General features: G+C 34.4%; 1 protein-coding gene across 4 annotated transcripts in view; it reads right to left on the reverse strand.

Moving 5' to 3' along the window:
* LOC126977273 (octopamine receptor beta-2R) overlaps positions 1–19,519 on the reverse strand; it is a 272,543-nt gene that overhangs the window by 14,057 nt on the left and 238,967 nt on the right. For 3 of the 4 annotated variants that reach the window (XM_050826027.1, XM_050826029.1, XM_050826028.1), the window contains one exon: positions 4,554–4,739. In XM_050826027.1, coding sequence (XP_050681984.1) covers positions 4,554–4,609 — 56 coding nt within the window. In that variant the 5' untranslated portion in view covers positions 4,610–4,739. Of the gene's footprint in view, positions 1–4,547; positions 4,740–19,519 lie in introns of all 4 variants that reach the window. The other variant, XM_050826030.1, reaches the window with a different exon arrangement.

Raw genomic sequence — 19,519 nt, forward strand, 5'->3', positions numbered from 1 at the left:
ATAATGAGAGTGAAATATTAAGATGCGCGCGCATCACTGTAACACAAAAGTAACAGGGCGAAGTTGGTCCCTAAAATTTTCTGACGTTTGCGACATTCGTTATTTTTTTTTTTGGTTTCTCCGTCCATTATTAGGATAGGCAAAAGGGTTAAAGCCCGTACAGCCGTATTCGTTATTTAATAATTTACTGGCAAAGACATCGTTGCAAGATTTTTACAACATTGTTCTTTCTACAAACGTAGAATAGTACGAGGAATTAATAATTTTAAGGAATTTTGCTTAGTTAGGCCAAAGAAGTATAACTTCTTGCATACATACATAAGTACACACTCACTTTTTAACAAGCTGACAACTGCGGGTCAAATTGACGTGATCCATACTGAAGAAAATAACAAGAAATTTTAAAGTTATCCTTAGGTTAAGGATTGGTCTCCGCTGCGCCTCAACTAGATATCGCACTACTTTAGCCTCTTTATTGCGGCAATTATTAGATGCTTGTGTGCGTGGCATCTTGCCACTCAATGAAATCTTATACGCTTCGAGTTATTTTAGATTGAAATTAATAAAATACAAAATAATTACTGATGATATGTGACCCCAGTGTCTTTCTTATTTCTAATATTTACTACGCAATTCAGTTAAATAGTTTCAATTATTATCAAAGTTTAATAGATCATGTGGTACTTTATAATAGAACTGTGTCAACGTCACACATTGTTTGAGACTGGCTCGAGTAGGTACGCCCATTTCGGCGTAGTAAAAGTTGCCACAGTTTGCGACTACGCCTGCGGTATATAGTTGGAGTGCAGCGGAGACTAAGGCTTAATATAAGAATTTATTCTTAAAAGAATACCGCTCGAATAGTATCAATATAATTAATAACAACTTGATACAATATCTATAATAGTTTTGTATTTTTTATGAAAATAAGGGACGAGACGAGCAACACGTTCAGCTGATAATTGATACGCCCTGCCCCTTATAATGCAGTGCCGGTCAGGATTCTTGTATAACCCCAAAAATTCCCAGCACTACAACTGCGCTTGTCACCTTGACCGTCACTTGAGACTTCAGATGTAAGTCTCATTTTCTCAGTAATTACACTAGCTACGGCGCCATTCTGACCGAAACACAGTAATGTTTACACATTACTGTTTCACGGCAGAAATAGTCGCCGTTGTGATACCCATAATTAAGCCGGCATCCTGTGCAAAGGAGCGTCCCATTGGTGATGTAATATTATATATATTTTTTTTGCGTACGGACGCAAGTTAGCCTTGATATAACATCTTATATTATGACTCAGCGCAATTACGATGCCGACCAGAATTTCCCATTCAATCAAGGATCCTGCATTGTATCAGGTTTTTGAAGCGAAAACTTCTTTAGCGGCGTTGAGCACTTTTCTTGGGATGGGTATAAAATGTTAAACTCGCGTCAGGACACGTGGCCTGATCGAAAATTCGTAAGACAGTCGATGAAATTATGGATAAAAGATTTATACTTCTAATTAATTATAGTTCGGCTATTTCAACTTAATGATCATACGGTCATTTGACCAGTAGTTGAATCATTGTGATTTCGAAGCCGAAACACCGCGAGGTCGAGAGTTCGAGTCAAAAAATTAATATTCAGGATTTAAATTTAATTTTAATTATTTAAATTTAAATTTAATATTTGAATTTCAAATATTTTTTAACTAAAAAGCACAATTGCAGATAATGTTCAAGTTTTTACTTCTGCTGGCACTATGGAAGAGAGGACAAACGAACGAACGGGTCATCTAATGTTAAGTGGTCACCGCTGCCCACATTCTCCTGCAATACCAGAGGAATCGCAAGAGCATTGCCGAACTATTAGAAAACAAGTTAGCGTCTGGCTCGACTTGTCTTGTCATATTTATTTTAAAAAAAGTTACAAGGGTCTGCAGACATTTTAATAACAACTTTATTACTTCTCGCGTTCATGAGAAAAAGAATTTACAGACGGACAATGTAAAGTTTTGCCAGTCACGTCGAAAATCTAAGCGCTGGCATATGAACAATAGTTGAAAGGGTGCAAAACGAAAATAATGAATGATTTGTAGTTTTTCAAAGAGCATAAAAATCTCGCTCAGAGCGCAATCTCTTTCCGAATCGCTTTAACTGACTGACTGATAAAAAAAAAACAATTAATTTTGTTATACTTATTAATTGAAATATATGCATTTTAAATTACCTCAGGGAGAATAGTTTTAAAAAACAACAAAATGGCGGATGTAAAATAATCGAATCATACAATAATGCTAAAATGCCGTTTACTAAATAAACTACTGATTATGTTGCATTTGCATAAACAAATTGTTATTCTATGTATGAGTCCAATCACTGACCTGTATAAATACTACTGGACAGGCTGTTACATATGTTTGACAGCAAATTTTGTGTGCATATTTGAAGCGCCACTAGCGAGCGTCCAGAGAACTAATTTTGACGTATCATACGAATGTCTGCGACGGAACGTACAATACTCTGAAATATTTTTGCATTTTGGATTAATTTCGTTCGTTTTCCGTGTTATTTATACTTCAAGAATCAACGTTATAAAGTACACATTTTTTTTTGTAAATAGTTTTCCACAAAAACATAGTAAAATGTAAACACGTATGAGAAAGAGACATGTGAGGAAGAGACTACTTGTGGCAGCGACGTGGGACGGGTCGTTCCCTTCCCTAAAATATGGTCGAGAGGGGCAATGGCTGACCCATGCGTCAAGTTCGTGAACGGGTGCTACTTGTGGTGGCAGGATGATTCAGTATCTGGAAACTCTGCTTCATGGTGTAAAGTTTTTTTTTTTATAATTGCAAATAAAATGGTCGCAGAATACCTTTATTTATTAACGGTACATCTACTGTACTCAATAACTCTTATTTCTACGTATTAATTCACATTTATTTATTTTTTTGACTTACTCGAGTAAGGCGTTGAGTATTTTTTGTTGCATCAGATTACATATAATATTATAACCAAATTGATTTGTAAAAGATAAAGCTATTAATGTTTATTTAAAAGAGTTGTAATGAGTTTCTCGGCACTTCTTCTTCTTATTAAAGCTCATCCCTGAAAGGCTATGGATATAAAAAGAAAAGGAAATTCACGAATGTCATTTCCTTGAACTACATGAATGAAATGATTTTGATTTGATTTGATTACCCTAAAGGATTTGAGCTTTTAATTACTGTTAGTAAAATTAAAAAAACTACATTTAAAATAACCGACGATAAAAACTAAATGCGGACGGAGAAAGTTACATTCCAATTTAGGAAAATTGCACGATACGAATTCTCGTCACAAGATAGATAATAAGATATTTTGTAAAATTTTGACGTTGCTTATGTTAACAACTTAAAACATTATCTAATAGAGCATAGATAGCCATTTAATAGTAGTAGAAATATTTTAGTTTTCTTAGAACAATACTCAAATGTCCGTGCCGTGCGGCTCCGGTTCAGTTAACGTTCTAGGGAAATGATAGGAGAATACCAATATAGAGCAAAACTTTAATTTTATGTAATCATCATCATCAGCCGGAAGACGTCCACTGCTGGAGAAAAGCATCCCCCAAAGACCTGCACGACAGTCGGTCCGGTGCTGCCCTCAATCAAAGTATTCAGGCGTACTTGAACAGATCGTCGGTCCATCTTGTGGGGGGCCTACCAACACTGCGTCTTCCGGTACGTGGTCGCCATTCGAGGACTTTACTGCCCCAACGGCCATCTGTCCGTCTAACTATATGCCCTGCCCACTGCCACTTAAGTTTTGCAATCATTTGGACTATGTCAGTAACTTTGGTTCTCCTACGGAACTCCTCATTTCTGATTCGATCTCGCAGGGAAACTCCGAGCATAGCCCTCTCCAATGCCCTCTGAGCGACCTTGCGCTTTCTTATCAGGCTTTTTAAGTTATCATAGTATTGTAAATATAGTTATAAGATTTGTTTGAATAAATATAATCTTAAGAGCAAAACTTGGATAGGATTAAAATTTAACTTCAACGATTTTGAAATTACGAAAATAGCACCCCAGGACTGAGTTCTCTTGCATGCAGTACAAATGTTGTGCGGCATTTCTTTATAATAAAATAAACAAACAGTTACATATATATTATAGAAACTCCCATGAATATAAAAGAGACGGATACACTTCCATACATTATTGGGCCTAGATGTTAAAGGATGAAATTAGTGTCAATTGATAGCTTATACACATATTTTATAATTAATTATCAATGTCATCTTTGCAAAATTTTTACAAAATTGTTCTTTCTAAAAACGTAGAATAGCCCCAGTAATAAATCATTTTAAAGAAATTTGCTTCATTAGGCCAAAGAAGTTTAACTTCTTGCGTGCATACATACACACTTTTTTTGAACTATGTTTCAACTTATTACATTTTGGCCCAGAAATCCCCGTCTCCCTTATATTGGTCGCCTGGATACTATCATTAAATTATGATAAAAACGCTTGTCAAACATCAAAATCAAACCTACCTTTAAACCAAATACCCTTACCTTTACCTTTCCTGTTTTACTTTGGTCGCGTTTGCTTCACTAACAAAGCCGTGTGTCGTCATATTTACTGTCTCAAGTGTCCAGCCAGTGTAAATATTCTCTTTTTCTTTCTAACTCTCTCTGTCCGCGATTCGGAATTCCTCATAACCATTTTCGTTTATTTCAAAACCATTTTCGTATTCATCGCGGCATCTGGAACAATTATAAGATATGAGAAAATACTAGCCGCCTTATTCATAATAAAACGCTTATGGAAAGTATAAACTTAGATTAGTTAAACCGTGTTTAATGCCTATCGAACGTTTGTTGCCATTTCGTACAAAAAACATTGCTAAGCTATGAACTGATTGACATCAAAAAACAAACGTCAAATACGAGACATCTGATCTGTGTCGGCCATGTGTTTTGATTAAAATAGGTTTATAGAAGGGTCCTACCTACTATATATCACGTCAGCATTATCGGAGTTTTATCCCTAACTAGCTGACCCGGCAAACGTTGTTTTGCCATATAAAGTATAATTCACGCGATAGTTTTATAAGTAGTAAAATATTGCCTATATTATAGCCTGTACATCATTTTGTTCTATTGTCAATAGTTTTTGCAGCGCACGCAAAAATAGGTTATCCATTTTACACCTTGTGTTAAAAATAGCAATTTTATTACGGATCCCTAATTTTGAACATAGCCTATAGCCTTCCTCGATAAATGGACTACCCAACACTGAAAGAATCATTCAAATCGGACCAGTAGTACCAGAGATTAGCGCGTTCAAACAAACAAACAAACAAACACTGCAGCTTTATAATATTAGTATAGATATAATAATTAAGAATATCATTTTTAACAAGCGTTTAATAGCGAAGTTTTAAACCTCCGATAAGTCATTATGAATAAGACCGTAAATATGTTAAAACTATTATTTTTCAATAACTAAGTAAAATCTGTATTTTAGATATTACTTTAGAACCTTTACGTATATTTTTTATAATGTAAAACCTAACAACAACATCAGATTAAATGTATATAAATTCGCTTAAATTAGAATTAGCTCATATTATCTAATGAGGCGAAAACATTAAAACCCTATTTTATTTAAGTTTAATTTTATGTTTATTGTTGACTTTAATTTTGCATTTAGATTTTAATTTCAACGTTGAATTTGTTTTTTTTATTTATGTATAATGTTGATTTTAATTTCAATTTTGCATTTTTATTTTAACTTAATTTTGATTTGTGATTTATACGGGCAAATGCCTGAAATAAAGTTTATATATATTATTAAGTAACATACGTTGATCGCACTAGAGAGTTACTTATATCAGAAATCGAGTCATATTTATAATTCTTTTCGACCACAAAAAAGAGAAAATTCTCAAACAGCATCTGCTTATCAAAATTATATTTCAATGCATATTTCTCGTCGCTTTTGAATTTGTAAGTTTAGAGCGAGATGTGGGTATCCATCCATGAGAACTAAATTTCGCATCGAAGGCTTATAATAATATGAAAAGTAATGCATGCTTAACAAATTGAATATAATATTTATATTATTGTATATTTGCAAGTATCGGAATTATGTATCTTATATCTTAAACGAGCAATTCTTGTATATTATATAATCTGAATGTCGGAAAATTTAGTACGAGTATACAGGGGATTTCGGGGACGATAAATATAATAAAAAAAAATTAGTTTTATCCATGTTTTAATAAGACTAAATCAAGACTGTAATACCTCAGTGGGACATTGGGTGATCTGGAAAGCAGAAGACCCCAGTTCGAATCCAGATGTCCTATTAGTTTTTTTTTTGTTTAAGTTTTGTACATTCTTAAAAATCCGAGCCAGGCTCGTTCGACCGGATATTAAAGTCAAGTTCAAGCTCATTTTCAAAACCTATTTATTCTTACTTTATTTACCGTGCACATATATATTCGAAATATGTAAGTTTGTAAGAAAACACCCAAATCTATACACTAAAATCATAGACGTGCCCCGGCACAACACACCTCGCTATAAAAATAATCTTATGCAAACTAACTCTAAATAAACATTACACAGTTCCGGTCCCTACCCAATGTCAGTTAAAATTTATAATAAGTTACCAGAACACTTAAAAGCCGAAACCAATATTAAAAAATTCATAACCTCTTTGAAAAAGTTACTTTTGGAAAAATTTTACTATTCCATTAATGAATACCTAGAGGAAAAATATATTTGAATGTCTGCCCCTCTGTCGTTCATTGCTATGCCTCATTTCGAGGTGCATGTGATAATTATTTAGAACAACAATTTTGTTTAGTAACTAAGTCGCATGTAACGCAATTTAATTAAATAAATAAATAAAGTTACTTTCTCGGAGTAAACAATATTTAGTGTTAGCTAACTTCGGTCCTATTGAGACCTTTCAAACCAAAACTTAGTAATGAATGTCACATGTTAGTTAATAAGATATACAGCTGTCTGGGATTATTCAATAGTATATTTCATATTTTCAATGAAACTTAATAATATATTCTGTTATTTTTTAGGCTTCCGTAGCCAAATGGCAATAAACAGAACCCTTATAGATTCGTCATGTTTGTTTATTTGTCTGTCCGTCCGTATATTATCACAGTCACTTTTTTCCGAAACTATAAGAAGTATACTGTTGAAACTTGGTAAATAGATGTATTCTGGGAACTGTATTAAGATTTTTAAACAAAAATTTTTTTTTCACCAAACCCATACGTCTATGGATAGGTCTTCAAAAATGATATTGAGGTTTATAATATTTTTTTTTTTTCTAAACTGAATAGTTTGCGCGAGAGACACTAAAGTGGTAAGATGTGTCTGCCTGTAACTTCTAAAATAAGAATGATAAAACTAAAAAATATATATTATGATGTTCATTACCATGCAAACTTGAACCGAAAATTGGTATGAACGAGATATATATAGTAAGTAGTTTTTCTTTTAATACGTCATAAATCGTAACCCTGCAAGAACTTTTATATTATGTTTCTTGCTACTACGGAACCCTTCATGTGCGAGTCCAACTTTCACTTGGCCGCTTTTTATACAGTTTCCGGAGTCTTTCATCTACGTGCCATAGCCAACCCCGCTGTTTTTATGATATTTACCGACATGCGTTAATTATTAAACCAATGAATTTCGCAATACATTATAGAATGATAGTAGAATAGCAAAAGTGTGCTTAAAGACAATGTAAGCACACTTTTCTCCTTAGTCGTGTGTCAACTGTCACTGTCCAAATCAAACCTGAACTGAATACAAGGCATGAAAGGCATTTATTTTCTCAAAATTGATTCATCTAGAATTCTTTTTGATGTCATTTCTAATATTGTACTGTCATTGCAATAGCAGGCTGTCGGATCACTTAGATATACAGCTGTGGAGTAGTAGGATTTACGACAGAGCCATTCTTTAATAAAACATTTAAATTTATTTATAGATAATGCCTGAACACTGGTTGGGATACTATTATAAAAGTGTATACATTTATCCTTAAAGATATTATGTATCTTATGAAGCCTACTAGAACTAGTTACAAGCAATCCCTTATTTCTAGTATTATAATAAAGAAAATCACAATTAAGAGCAAACAGGTGACGATTTTTGAACGTACATAAAATTTTCATAAATGTACTGATAATGTTTAATAAAAACCTTAAAAAAATGTTTCACATTGCTGCTTATTGACCAAGAATATTTTAAGCGATTAGAGTAAATGCAGCAATGTATAGATATAACATTCCAAGCTTATTACAGTGTAGTTTGTGTGAAAAATTCGGCGCTCTTAAATTAAAAAAAAAAATTAAATATTTACAAAAAGATTTTATACAATTGAATTAACACTGTTTAATTTAAAACCAGGCTTTTACATTACCATCATATGTTTTCGTACATTTTTACGTTTTACGCAGTGTGTTTATTTAGGATTACCTACCTACCCTTTGCGTTTTAATTCTGTGATTGTGAAAAATTATAATAAACAAAATTATATTTAATTAGCTTTAGCTGGAAATTTAATTTGGCAGCTTAAATAAATATTCCGTATTTGGAATTTATCGAAATAACGAACCCTTTGCAAATACAATATTTACAAACCTACAACAATACCCACATTCAGTAAAAAAACATAATATTTTAAAACAGAACAAAACAAACACTATACGAGCAGACAGGAAAATCCTATTTAAAGTTATACAACTGCTCTTCGATGTTCACAGATCTGTGTACTACTAGATATGAAATTTATAACAATTATTTTCTTGGTTATACCTAACTTGGTATTGAAGTATTTTGATCTATAAATCAAAATTAATGAAGTGGTGTTAATAAATAATATTTTGGTCGGAATAATTTTTTTGAATAATACACCACTAGATTTTTATTACACGAATGAACGGGGTATATAGAATTTGCAGAAATAGAAATTATTCGTTGTTCTCATATGGAGATAAATTACAAACTCATTCAAATTCATATATTTATATCCAAGGTAGGATATTTAAGTCAGTCAAAATCTACCCATTCACAAATATTTGTCTCAGACCTGAGAAGGATGGGTGACAGAAACCCAGAGGCGAAGGCTAATATTGCGCGGAAGGACTGGCGCGTAACAGAGCTAGGCAATTGAGGATTGATAATTAAAAGATAATGAAGCTGGATAAAATAAGACACACTAAAATAATAAAAATAACTAAAGCAACCCCACGCGTGCTCCAGAATCAGCTCGATCCATTTGACCGCGTGCAATGCAGAGCAGCTCGAATTGTCGGGGACCCAGAGCTCTGTGAATGACTTGGCGAAGGATCACTTGGCGTTGCGTAGAGACATCGTTCATTGTGTGTCTTCTACCTCATTTATCATGGGGAGTGTTCCAAAGAGCTGTTTCACCTGATACCTGCCGCCAAATTCCACCTTCGCACGACTTGCAACGAGTTAGGATATCATCCCCACCATCTGGATATGTGGCGGTCCTCCACAGTGTGGTTTTCCAGCTTTCTTCCATGTTCTACAAAGCTGTGGAATGAACTGCCTTGTGCGGTGTTTCCGGGACGATACGACATGGCTACCTTCAAAAAAGCGTGAACACCTTCCTTAAAGGTTGGCAACGCTCCTGTGATTCCTCTGGTGTTGCAAGAGAATGTGGGCGGCGGTGATCACTTAACACCAGGTGACCCGTACGCTCGTTTGTCCTCCTTTTCCATAAAAAAAGTTCTGAGTTACTCACGAAAATTGAAATAGAAGTGGGCAGGACCTGTTGAGCGGCTAACAGATCAGAGATGGAATGAAAGTAACATTCTGGAATGGTCCACTAGGCAAAAGAATAAGAGGTAGACCTATCACAAGATGGGTACGATGATATTAAAACAATGGCTGGTTCAAACTGGAGAAAAATAGCTGAAGGTAGAGTAAAATGCGCATCACTGGAGGAGGCCTTAATGCCTCAGGCCGCGGAAATGTTCATTTATTTCTCACAATCTTGGACGTCTCAAAATAAAATAGTTAATCTTCACTATCGCTTTCACTATCCGACAACATCAAACTGCGGGGATTATTAGATTAGGTGGGTGTTGATTTTGTTGTCAGTTGCTCCAGCACATTAAGGTCTCAAAAATCCTTAATCTCCCATACGCTCCAGTGCACAAGCGTACACGGCAAGCGTTTCTATGGTCCTATGCTACCGTGTCCATGGATACAGCAAGACAGACAAAAACTACCAATATCTACGTATCCCTAGACAAAAACAACAGAGATAATTATTTACCGGGTGCATTATTACCGCGTGCATTATAAGCGCAACGCTTTTGAAGACAAAATATAATAGTATTTTTATAATATAATAATAATATTGACACACTTTACACAAATTATCTTGCCCCAAGTTAAGCATATATAGCCTGTGTTATGGGTTACAAGACAATGATATATTTAATACAATATACTTACTTAAACATATACAAATTCATATAAACATCCATGACTCGGAAACAAACATCCATATTCATCATATAAATGCTTGCACCAACCGGGATTCGAACTCGGGACCTCTAGCTTAGTAGGTAGGATCGCTAACCACTCGGGTATACATTATACATTATTTAGTTAATTAAATTAAAAAAAAAAAAACAATTTTTTAACGTGTCCACTAAATTCAATTTCAATTCAAAGAATTCCATTGAAATATTTTTATTTTGACACATTTAGTGAAATAGTCACAATCACTCAGTCACAAAATAGCACGAATCTATCATAAATCACGTTTTTTGCTTGTTTATCTAGCAACCCGTAACACAAATCGAATAGTGATACCTCGACTATTGTAAGCACAAGTGGATATATCGTCTCAAGTAGCCGGCGCCGGGTGTGGTGCATAAACAGCTCAGCAGATGGCTCTTGCGGGCGCGCGGGTCGTGTTGGCAAAGCTTAACCATAGATTTGTAAATTTCTAAGAAAAATAAATCCTCAGCATATTCATTGAAAGCTTTTGAATTTTCAGTTTAATTTATAAACGAGAAAGCATTAAACGTGGTGAATGAAACGAACCACGGCTTTATAGTAGTCAGAATGTTTACCTGGATTCATTTCAACAGGTATTAAATGATATATAGAGTGCGTTAATGTGAAGTTGAATGTAGAATTATTATTTATAATAATAAATTATATTAATAAAATAAAAACATGTACACTCGTGGTAGAAGTGAACCCTTCAAAAATTTTGGCTTCAAGATAATGAGACGAACGTAAAATTTCGGGAAGAGGATAGTTGCCGGTTTTAGTAATGATCATGATGATATAAAGTTTGATAATTATTTTACACCTTTATTCGAATATATTACATACATTTATTCTGACTCAGAGCTTACATTATCGATAAATGATATAAGATGCTTCATTATCATCATCAGCCGGAAGACGTCCACTGGTGGACAAAGGCCTCCTCCAAAGATTTCCACGATCGATCGATAAAAGATGCATATGGTCTATAAATCGTATTGGAATACGGCGTCAATTACTGTTTATGATCTTGTTGTTGATACAGTGCGACTGCTGCACATTCAAATTAAATTTGGCGTCCAAAAACTCAATCAATGGAATTGCTGTATCCGATGCAAAATTTATATTAAACCTCTAAACATCATATGAAGTCCTGGTACATTTTGCTAGGATGACACATTATTTCAATCGCTATGAAAGACTTTACTATCACTATCATGTCAGAACTGAAAGCTGCAGACCGCAAACGCATTGACGCCTTTGAGATGTGGTGCTGGAGAAAGATGCTCCGTATCCCCTGGACAACATTTCGGTCTAATCTCTCCATACTACGTAAACTCAGGATCTCCTCGCGATTGTCTTCCGAATGTCTGCGCAGAGTCTTAGAATACTTCGGTCACATCGCAAGGGAGGATGATGAAAACCTTGAGAGGCTCATTGTGGTCGGCAAAATAGATGGGAAGAGGACTCGTGGATGCAGTCCAACACGATGGTCCGACCAGATCCGCTCCGTCCTCGACTCTACGGTTCACAATGCCTTTCACACCGCCAGAGAACAGGAATAGATGGAGAGCGATGATACGAGAGAAAATGATACAGAAGGGTGGTCACGACCCTCAGTACTGAGGATAACGACGCAGGGAGGAGAATCATGTCAGAATTTATTAAGGTATACTCGAGTCATACATAAGACAATCACTTCTTTATCTATGATCGCCTGGTACCAAAACACAGTATAATGCTACCTATTTCATTTTCTTCCAAGTTAAATCTTATGAATTTATTTATGTGTCTGTCCCTTTTTACTGTTTTAAATCATTTTAAGAAACCGAGAACGTGTAATGTATTCTATCTCATTCTCTTGCTGGCTGAATCCTATACATTTAACTGTTTGGGTGTCTATCGTCTCGCTTTTACGTTTCATCGAGTTTCAAATCACAACGAATCTAAATAAATTTCACTTCAAAAAGTATAGCGGCTATGTCTTTTTAAAATGATTTGTACTTAGATAATTTATACGATTAGATAGAGCCTCTTGCTGCTAGACAACCGATGAAAGCAGGCCACGTTTATTACTTTAGTGTGCGTGAGAAGCTATGTCTTACACTCGCGATTTGTATGCCACTTTCTGCAAGTAGACGTGCATTGCCCAAAATGAAAATAGGGTTTAACAGTTAACCAATATTTTTCGACGTTTTCAAAGCTATCACAGTTTATCGAGACGGAAAAATGATCTAAGTATTTATGTTTTTATATGACATAATACTTACCTTTTAAAATGCAGTCATAATTGTAAGTATTATAAAACTAGCACAGAATGGATAAACAATAATTGATGCATTTATACCAATATTGTGTTCCATAAGTATGAAAAAGTCAACTTGCAACCTTACCGGCACCCATTTACCATAGTTTTGAACATGTATTGTGAGGATGAGTGGAATTACATAAAATATAACAGCTTGTGAAGTATGGAATCTCCGACCTCTAGCGTCATACTCAGAAACCTACGATACTATGCCAATGCTACGATACTAGTCCAAGTAAAGGCTTAAACTAAGCGCTTTTAGATCGTCACTACAAGTATTTCTTTTAATATACTCAATTTACCATATTATGTTCGTAAAAGAACATGTGAGAAGAACATACAAGAAACTCAACGGACACTCTTTTCAATTAAATAGAGTATTTTACAATGACTGTAATATACATAATAAATTAGTTTGTAAGGTGCTGCATCCAATATGTATATCGTGTTTAAATAACATAAATTATTTCATGAAAAGTAATAAAGAATTAAATGTATAAATATAAATTATCGTATATTGGATGCATCAACCTTTAGAGCTTGAACTCAATGTTTGTGTAAGGATGCTTCGTGAACATGATGGTCGTGATTACTGTCACAATTATTAATTGCATCCAACAAATAAAATGATTTCTTAACTATTATAGGTCGACCTGGCACCACAAGCAGCACCCGCAGTTCACGAGTTGACGCATCTGGGCCTCAGCCTCTCTGGGATGGTTTTGGTTGGTAGCAAGAAACATAAGGCTTCGAAAATGTGCAAATTCAAGAAAATTAAGTCAAGATGCTGATCACAGTAATCCAGAGGAAATAGCCCAGAACAGAATTTATAAACTAAATTGCAGAAAAGCGAGGCGATAAGCAATTATGAGGTTCCGTAGTCAAATGGCAAAAAACGGAACCCTTATGGATTCGTCATGTCTGCCTGTCTGTCCATCCGTATGTCACAGCTACTGTTTTCCGAAACTATAAGAACGATCCTGCTGAAACTTGGTAAATAGATGTATTCTAGGAACCGCATTAAGATTTTGAAACAAAAATAGAAAAAGAAAATTTTTGTGGTTTCCCCATACTTAGAACTGAACATCAAAAAATTTTTCTGTTTCTAATATATTTTTTTTCTAAAATGAATATTTTGCGCGAGAGACACTTCCAAAGATGTGTGCTAAAAACATATATTAAACTTCCAGCGAAAATTGGATTCAACGAGATTTAGTTTAGACGTCATATATAACTTAATTAAAAAAAGTAGACTATTATTAAAACATTGATCAAAGTTACAATGAACTACTTTTACTATTATACAATACTTATATAACTTTTATATTATTATCTTATTTGCTGCTACGGAACGCTTCACAGCATTTTTTTTATGAAAATAAGGGACGAGACGAGCAGGACGTTCAGTTGTTGGTAAATGACACGCCCTGCCCATTACAATGCAATGCCGCTCAGCATTTTGAAAATCCCCAAAGTTCTGAGACATAATATGTTTAGTCTCATTTGCCCAGTAATTTCACAATCTACGTCACCCTTTAGACCCTAACACAGTAATGTTTACACATTACTGCTTCACTTCAGAAATAGTCGCCGTTGTGGTACCCATAATCTAGCCGGCATCCCGTGCAAAGGAGCCTGGTGAAATATATAATATAAATATATTTACGAACGTTGAAATATAGAAAACTTGTTCAGGAAACTAATATAAATGAGTTTCAAACAATTGCTAATGATCAAAATATTTGTTATTCAAATATTCAACGGTATTATAAATAATTATTCGATGAATCACGGATGATTTAATCTTTCCTCGCCGGCTTTGTTTAGTCAGTGGACAAATCGAAAAGTTATGATTGGACGAAATTCAAAGGAAATTTCATATTAGTCTTCATCCGGCCTCGCAGCGTTCTCCCTTGACATAAATGTACTGGATGCGACTTTTGTTTTAATTTTAGAATTATTATAATATCTTTAGTCGTTAGATACTGCTCGAAGTAAATCCATCGAACAGCATTATATTACAAATACTGCTTAGTAGATAAAATTAATTGTAATAAAACCACGTGTTGCCTTTAGTGAGGCAGTACGCGGGTGACCATTGATCGGGCCGGTCCTAGTTATCTACCATTAACCATTACAGGACCGGCCCGAGTAACCATTTTAACCATTATTATTTATTACCAATGCATAGTAGAGATGAAGTACGCGAGTAACAATTGATCGGTCCGGTCCTAGCTACCATTAACCATTTGTCTATAACCATTACAGGACTGGTCCGAGTAACCATTTTAACCAATTAAGAGTAGAAATCCGCGTACTCACAAATAGAACCATTAATTATAGTTATTTACCAAGTGTCGTAGATTAATTTAGTATCTTAAGAAAATAAATACTTTTACCATAAAACCAATATATATACCTACCCCTAAGTGCACCCCTTTTCAGATACATATATTCATATAATAAAATGCATAGAATGCTTACATACCAGATGCCTCTTTTGAGACAATTTTGTCAAAACCTATTCATCTATAACAAATATTACCTCGGAGATAATAGGCGGAACTCAAATATTAACAATTTTTTTATGCAAATTAGGGACGAGACGAACCGGACGTTCAGCTGATGGTAATTGATACGCCCTGCCCATTACAATGCAGTGCCACTCAAGATTATTGCAAAACCCAAAAATTCTGATAGACACTACAATTGCGCTCGTCACCTTGAGATGTAATTTTACTAGCTACGGCGCCCTTCAGACCGAAACACAATAACAACGACATGGATACCTTCAAAAAAGCGCGTACACCTTCCTTTAAGGCCGGCAACGCTCTTGTGATTCCTCTGGAGTTGCAAGAGAATGTGGGCGGCGGTGATCACTTAACACCAGGTGACCCGTACGCTCGTTTGTCCTCCTATTCCATAAAAAAAAATGTTTACACATTACTGCTTCAAGGCCTATATAGCCGGCTTCCTGGGCAAAGGAGCCGCTCACTAGAGAATACTGATAATCATTACTAACTATCTCAACTTCTAAAATCTTCAGTCTCCTGTGACCAAACTCACAATTCGAAAATCTACGAAACGTCTTGATACCATCCGTTTAGATGGAATCACCATTAGGAGGCTCCTTTGGGTACCACAACAGCGCCTATTTCTGCCGTGAAGCAGTAATGTGTAATTATTATTTTGTTTCGGTCTGAACGGCGCCGTGGCTAGAGGAATTAATGAGCAAATGATACTTGACATCTTATATGTCCCAAGGTGACGAGCACAGTTATAGTGCCGCTCAGAATTTTTGTGTTTTTCAATAATACTTAACGGCACTACATTGTAATGGGTAGGGCGTATCAATTACCAGCAGCTTAACGTCCTGCTCGTCTCACTCCTTATTTTCATAATAAAATATTATTTCCATTTGCGATACATATGCAGCGGCTCACGGCTTAAAATATAACTCATCACAGAGTGAAGTTATGATATTACGAGCATCAAAATAGCAGGCACCGACTTAAAACCGATCAAGAGTTAGTACATATAAATAATTGTATTTTATTCAAATTAAAGGTATAAGATTTACATAAGATATGTATTAAATTAAACTTTTATTAAGTGATTCTATATTTGTTAGTTTTGAAGTCAATTTTTTTAAACGTAGTTTTTTTTTCACACAAATTATCTGTAAAGTCGCATTGCGTGGTGTTTCAATTACGTTTAGTTTGCTTGATGTTTTGTTTACTTTTTTTAGAAAAAAAAAATGTTGTTTTTGTTTGTTAGATTGTTTAGATTTACAAGAGCGACATCTCAATTCAATTTCCTAATATGCAAATATTGGGGTTGAGCAGGTAATCAACTGTAAAGTAGATCCTGTAGATGAAGCCACAACCTGAGAGGTGAACAAAGCATACAAGATTTCATGACGATACGTCACTCGAACGGTTAGCTCAGTTGGGAGAGCAATGGCTCGGAACGCGAGATGGTTTGAGTCCCGCATCGTTCATAAAATTTTGTTTTCAAATTTTATTTGTGTATTAATTTTAGAAGTGAGGGTTATCACTTTAAAAACATAACAAATTGTTTAGATTTTTAAAAAATGTCTGAAAGGAAACGAAGTGCTTATTGCCTGATATGGGAATGCCCATTTCTTTCTTACAACATGATATCTATACATCTATACATATAAATTGGAGTGTCTGTTTGTAATATTGAAAAATAACATTTTTTCAATTTTTGCCTGTCTGTCTGTCTGTTTGTTCCGGCTAATCTCTGAAATGGCTGGACCGATTTTGACGGAATGTTTTTGGCAGGTAGCTGATGTATTAAGGAGTTACGTAGGCAATGTTTATTTTCGAAAAGTTCTTTTAATTTTGGAAAAATAAAGTAATTTTGCAATGTCCAAGAAACGTATTAACCCTAAAAATAATTTATATGGCAAAACAACGTTTGCCGGGTCAGCTAGTCTCTAAATAAAATAGTAATCCTGACGCTGCATTTTTAATAATATTTTCTCTGCACTGCAATTCAATGCGCAAAATTATGAATCAAGGATCGCTCAGTGAATATATACTCTTTGCGCTGAGCTGACGCCATTTTGATATTATCTGAGGGATAAACCAGTTATTCTTTAAAAATTTGGTTAAAGAGTAACTCTCGTATAACTTTGTTAGTCTCAGGATAAGAAATTGGTGAAATGCATGATTATTTTAGAAAAAAAAAACAGGTTGCGCTGCGGGAGTTCCGGCAGAAGTGAAAACTTGAACATTAACGTTGTGCATTTTTTTATTATTTGGAATGGTTAGGGAATAATTTCGTACAAATTGCTTTATTTATCAGAATGAAAGTACTAGCATTTATGTGGTTAAATACAATATTCAATTATTGCGCTATCGTACACAAAAAATACAATTTATATTACATTAAAAAAGTGTGAACTTATGTATGCATGTAAGAAGTTTTACTTATTTGGCCTAACGAAGCAAAAATCATTAAAATGATGCTATTTTACGTTTTTAGAAAGGACAATTTGTAAACTTCTTGCAAAGATGGCTTTGACAATTAATTATTAAATAATGAATACGGCTGTATGGGCTTGAACCCTTTGCCTGTCCTAATAATGCACGAAGAAACCAACAAAAAAATAACGAATGACGCAAACGTCTGAAAATTTTAGTAAACAACTTCAACCTGTTACTTTTGTGTTACAGTGATGCGCGCGTATCTTGAAATTTCACTCTTATCATATTTTCATAACGCGCCTAAAGAAGTATAACTTCAAAATGTACCACTTCAGAACTATTGCAATTATTTTACATTAAATAGTTATAGTATCTCTCACAAAAATCAACTTTTATCCGTAATTTCAGCGACTGTCTTACCAATTTTAATCAGGTCACGTTTCCTGACGCGAGTTTAACATTTTATACCCATCCCTAGAAATATTATCAACGCCGGCAATGACATTCAGAAGGTCATTGAACGCCGCTAAAGAAATTTTCACTTCAAAAAACAGCTTTATCCAAGAAATAAAATTTATTATATTTTCATGAAATTGGACTTAACTATTGCAGGCAGCGAAGTCTGAAAACAACGGTTCACTTTGATAACCTTTTGCAAATGGAAGTAAATATTAACTAACTGTTTTGTAATGAAGATAAAAAGGAAAAGATCAATCCAAACAACAGAAGAACACAATTGGAATACAATTTCCTAGTCTGCCTATTGAAATAATTAATATCAGGTGGCACAACAACTCGACTAATGAATCCCCAGTTTAATATCACAAAGTCATTGAGGCAATTTATCATAACGACGAGGATGAAATTACGATGAATCCCCAGCTTCTGCGGACTTTGTTCGGAATGCCTATACACTAAAAATTATAATATTTCTTCTCAGCATTATCAAAATTGTAGCGATATTTTCATTTCTCTTCGTTGTAGTTGCTCATCCAAGTCTCCCATTGTGTTTTTCTTTTTAATTTCAACTTTCGTAATCTTTACAATATTTTAAGAGATATCTCTAGTTTAAGATTATCATATTTATTACTATTTTACCATAGGGAGGCTCCTTTGTACAGGATGCTGGCTTGATTATGGGTACCAAAACGGCGCTTATTTCTGCCGTGAAGCAGTAATGTGTAAGCATTATTGGGTTTTGGTCTGAAGGGCGCATAGCTAGTGAAATTACTGGGTAAATGAGACTTAACATCTTGTTTCGAGGTGACGAGTGCTATTGTATCGTCGCTTAGAATTTTAGTGTTTTTTAAGAATACAGAGCAGCACTGCATTGTAATGGGCATGGCGTATCAAATACTATCAAACAAACGTCCTGCACGTCTCATCTTAAGAATTTCTTTTTATAGAATTTAGGATTTCATAAAAGAAAAAATGGAGAATTATAGCTTTTAAATCCGTAGCTACCTATATCATTATTTGGAATTCAGGTTTTATTTGGATTGTTTTTCACTCATAATAGTCATTTCAAAATAAAGATTTTAATTTCCTAGCCCACGTGTAATGTAGGCTTTCCTGCCACATTAAAAAAATACCGTTCAAATAAACTAATAGTTTAAAAAAAACTTAAAATCACGCTTCTTAAATTTTTTTACTATTATTTATTCTAACCTACTATTAATTCCATGATAACTATAAGTAACTTT

Source organism: Leptidea sinapis, chromosome 44, assembly GCF_905404315.1.
Source record: "Leptidea sinapis chromosome 44, ilLepSina1.1, whole genome shotgun sequence".
NCBI classification, from domain to species: Eukaryota; Metazoa; Arthropoda; class Insecta; order Lepidoptera; family Pieridae; genus Leptidea; species Leptidea sinapis.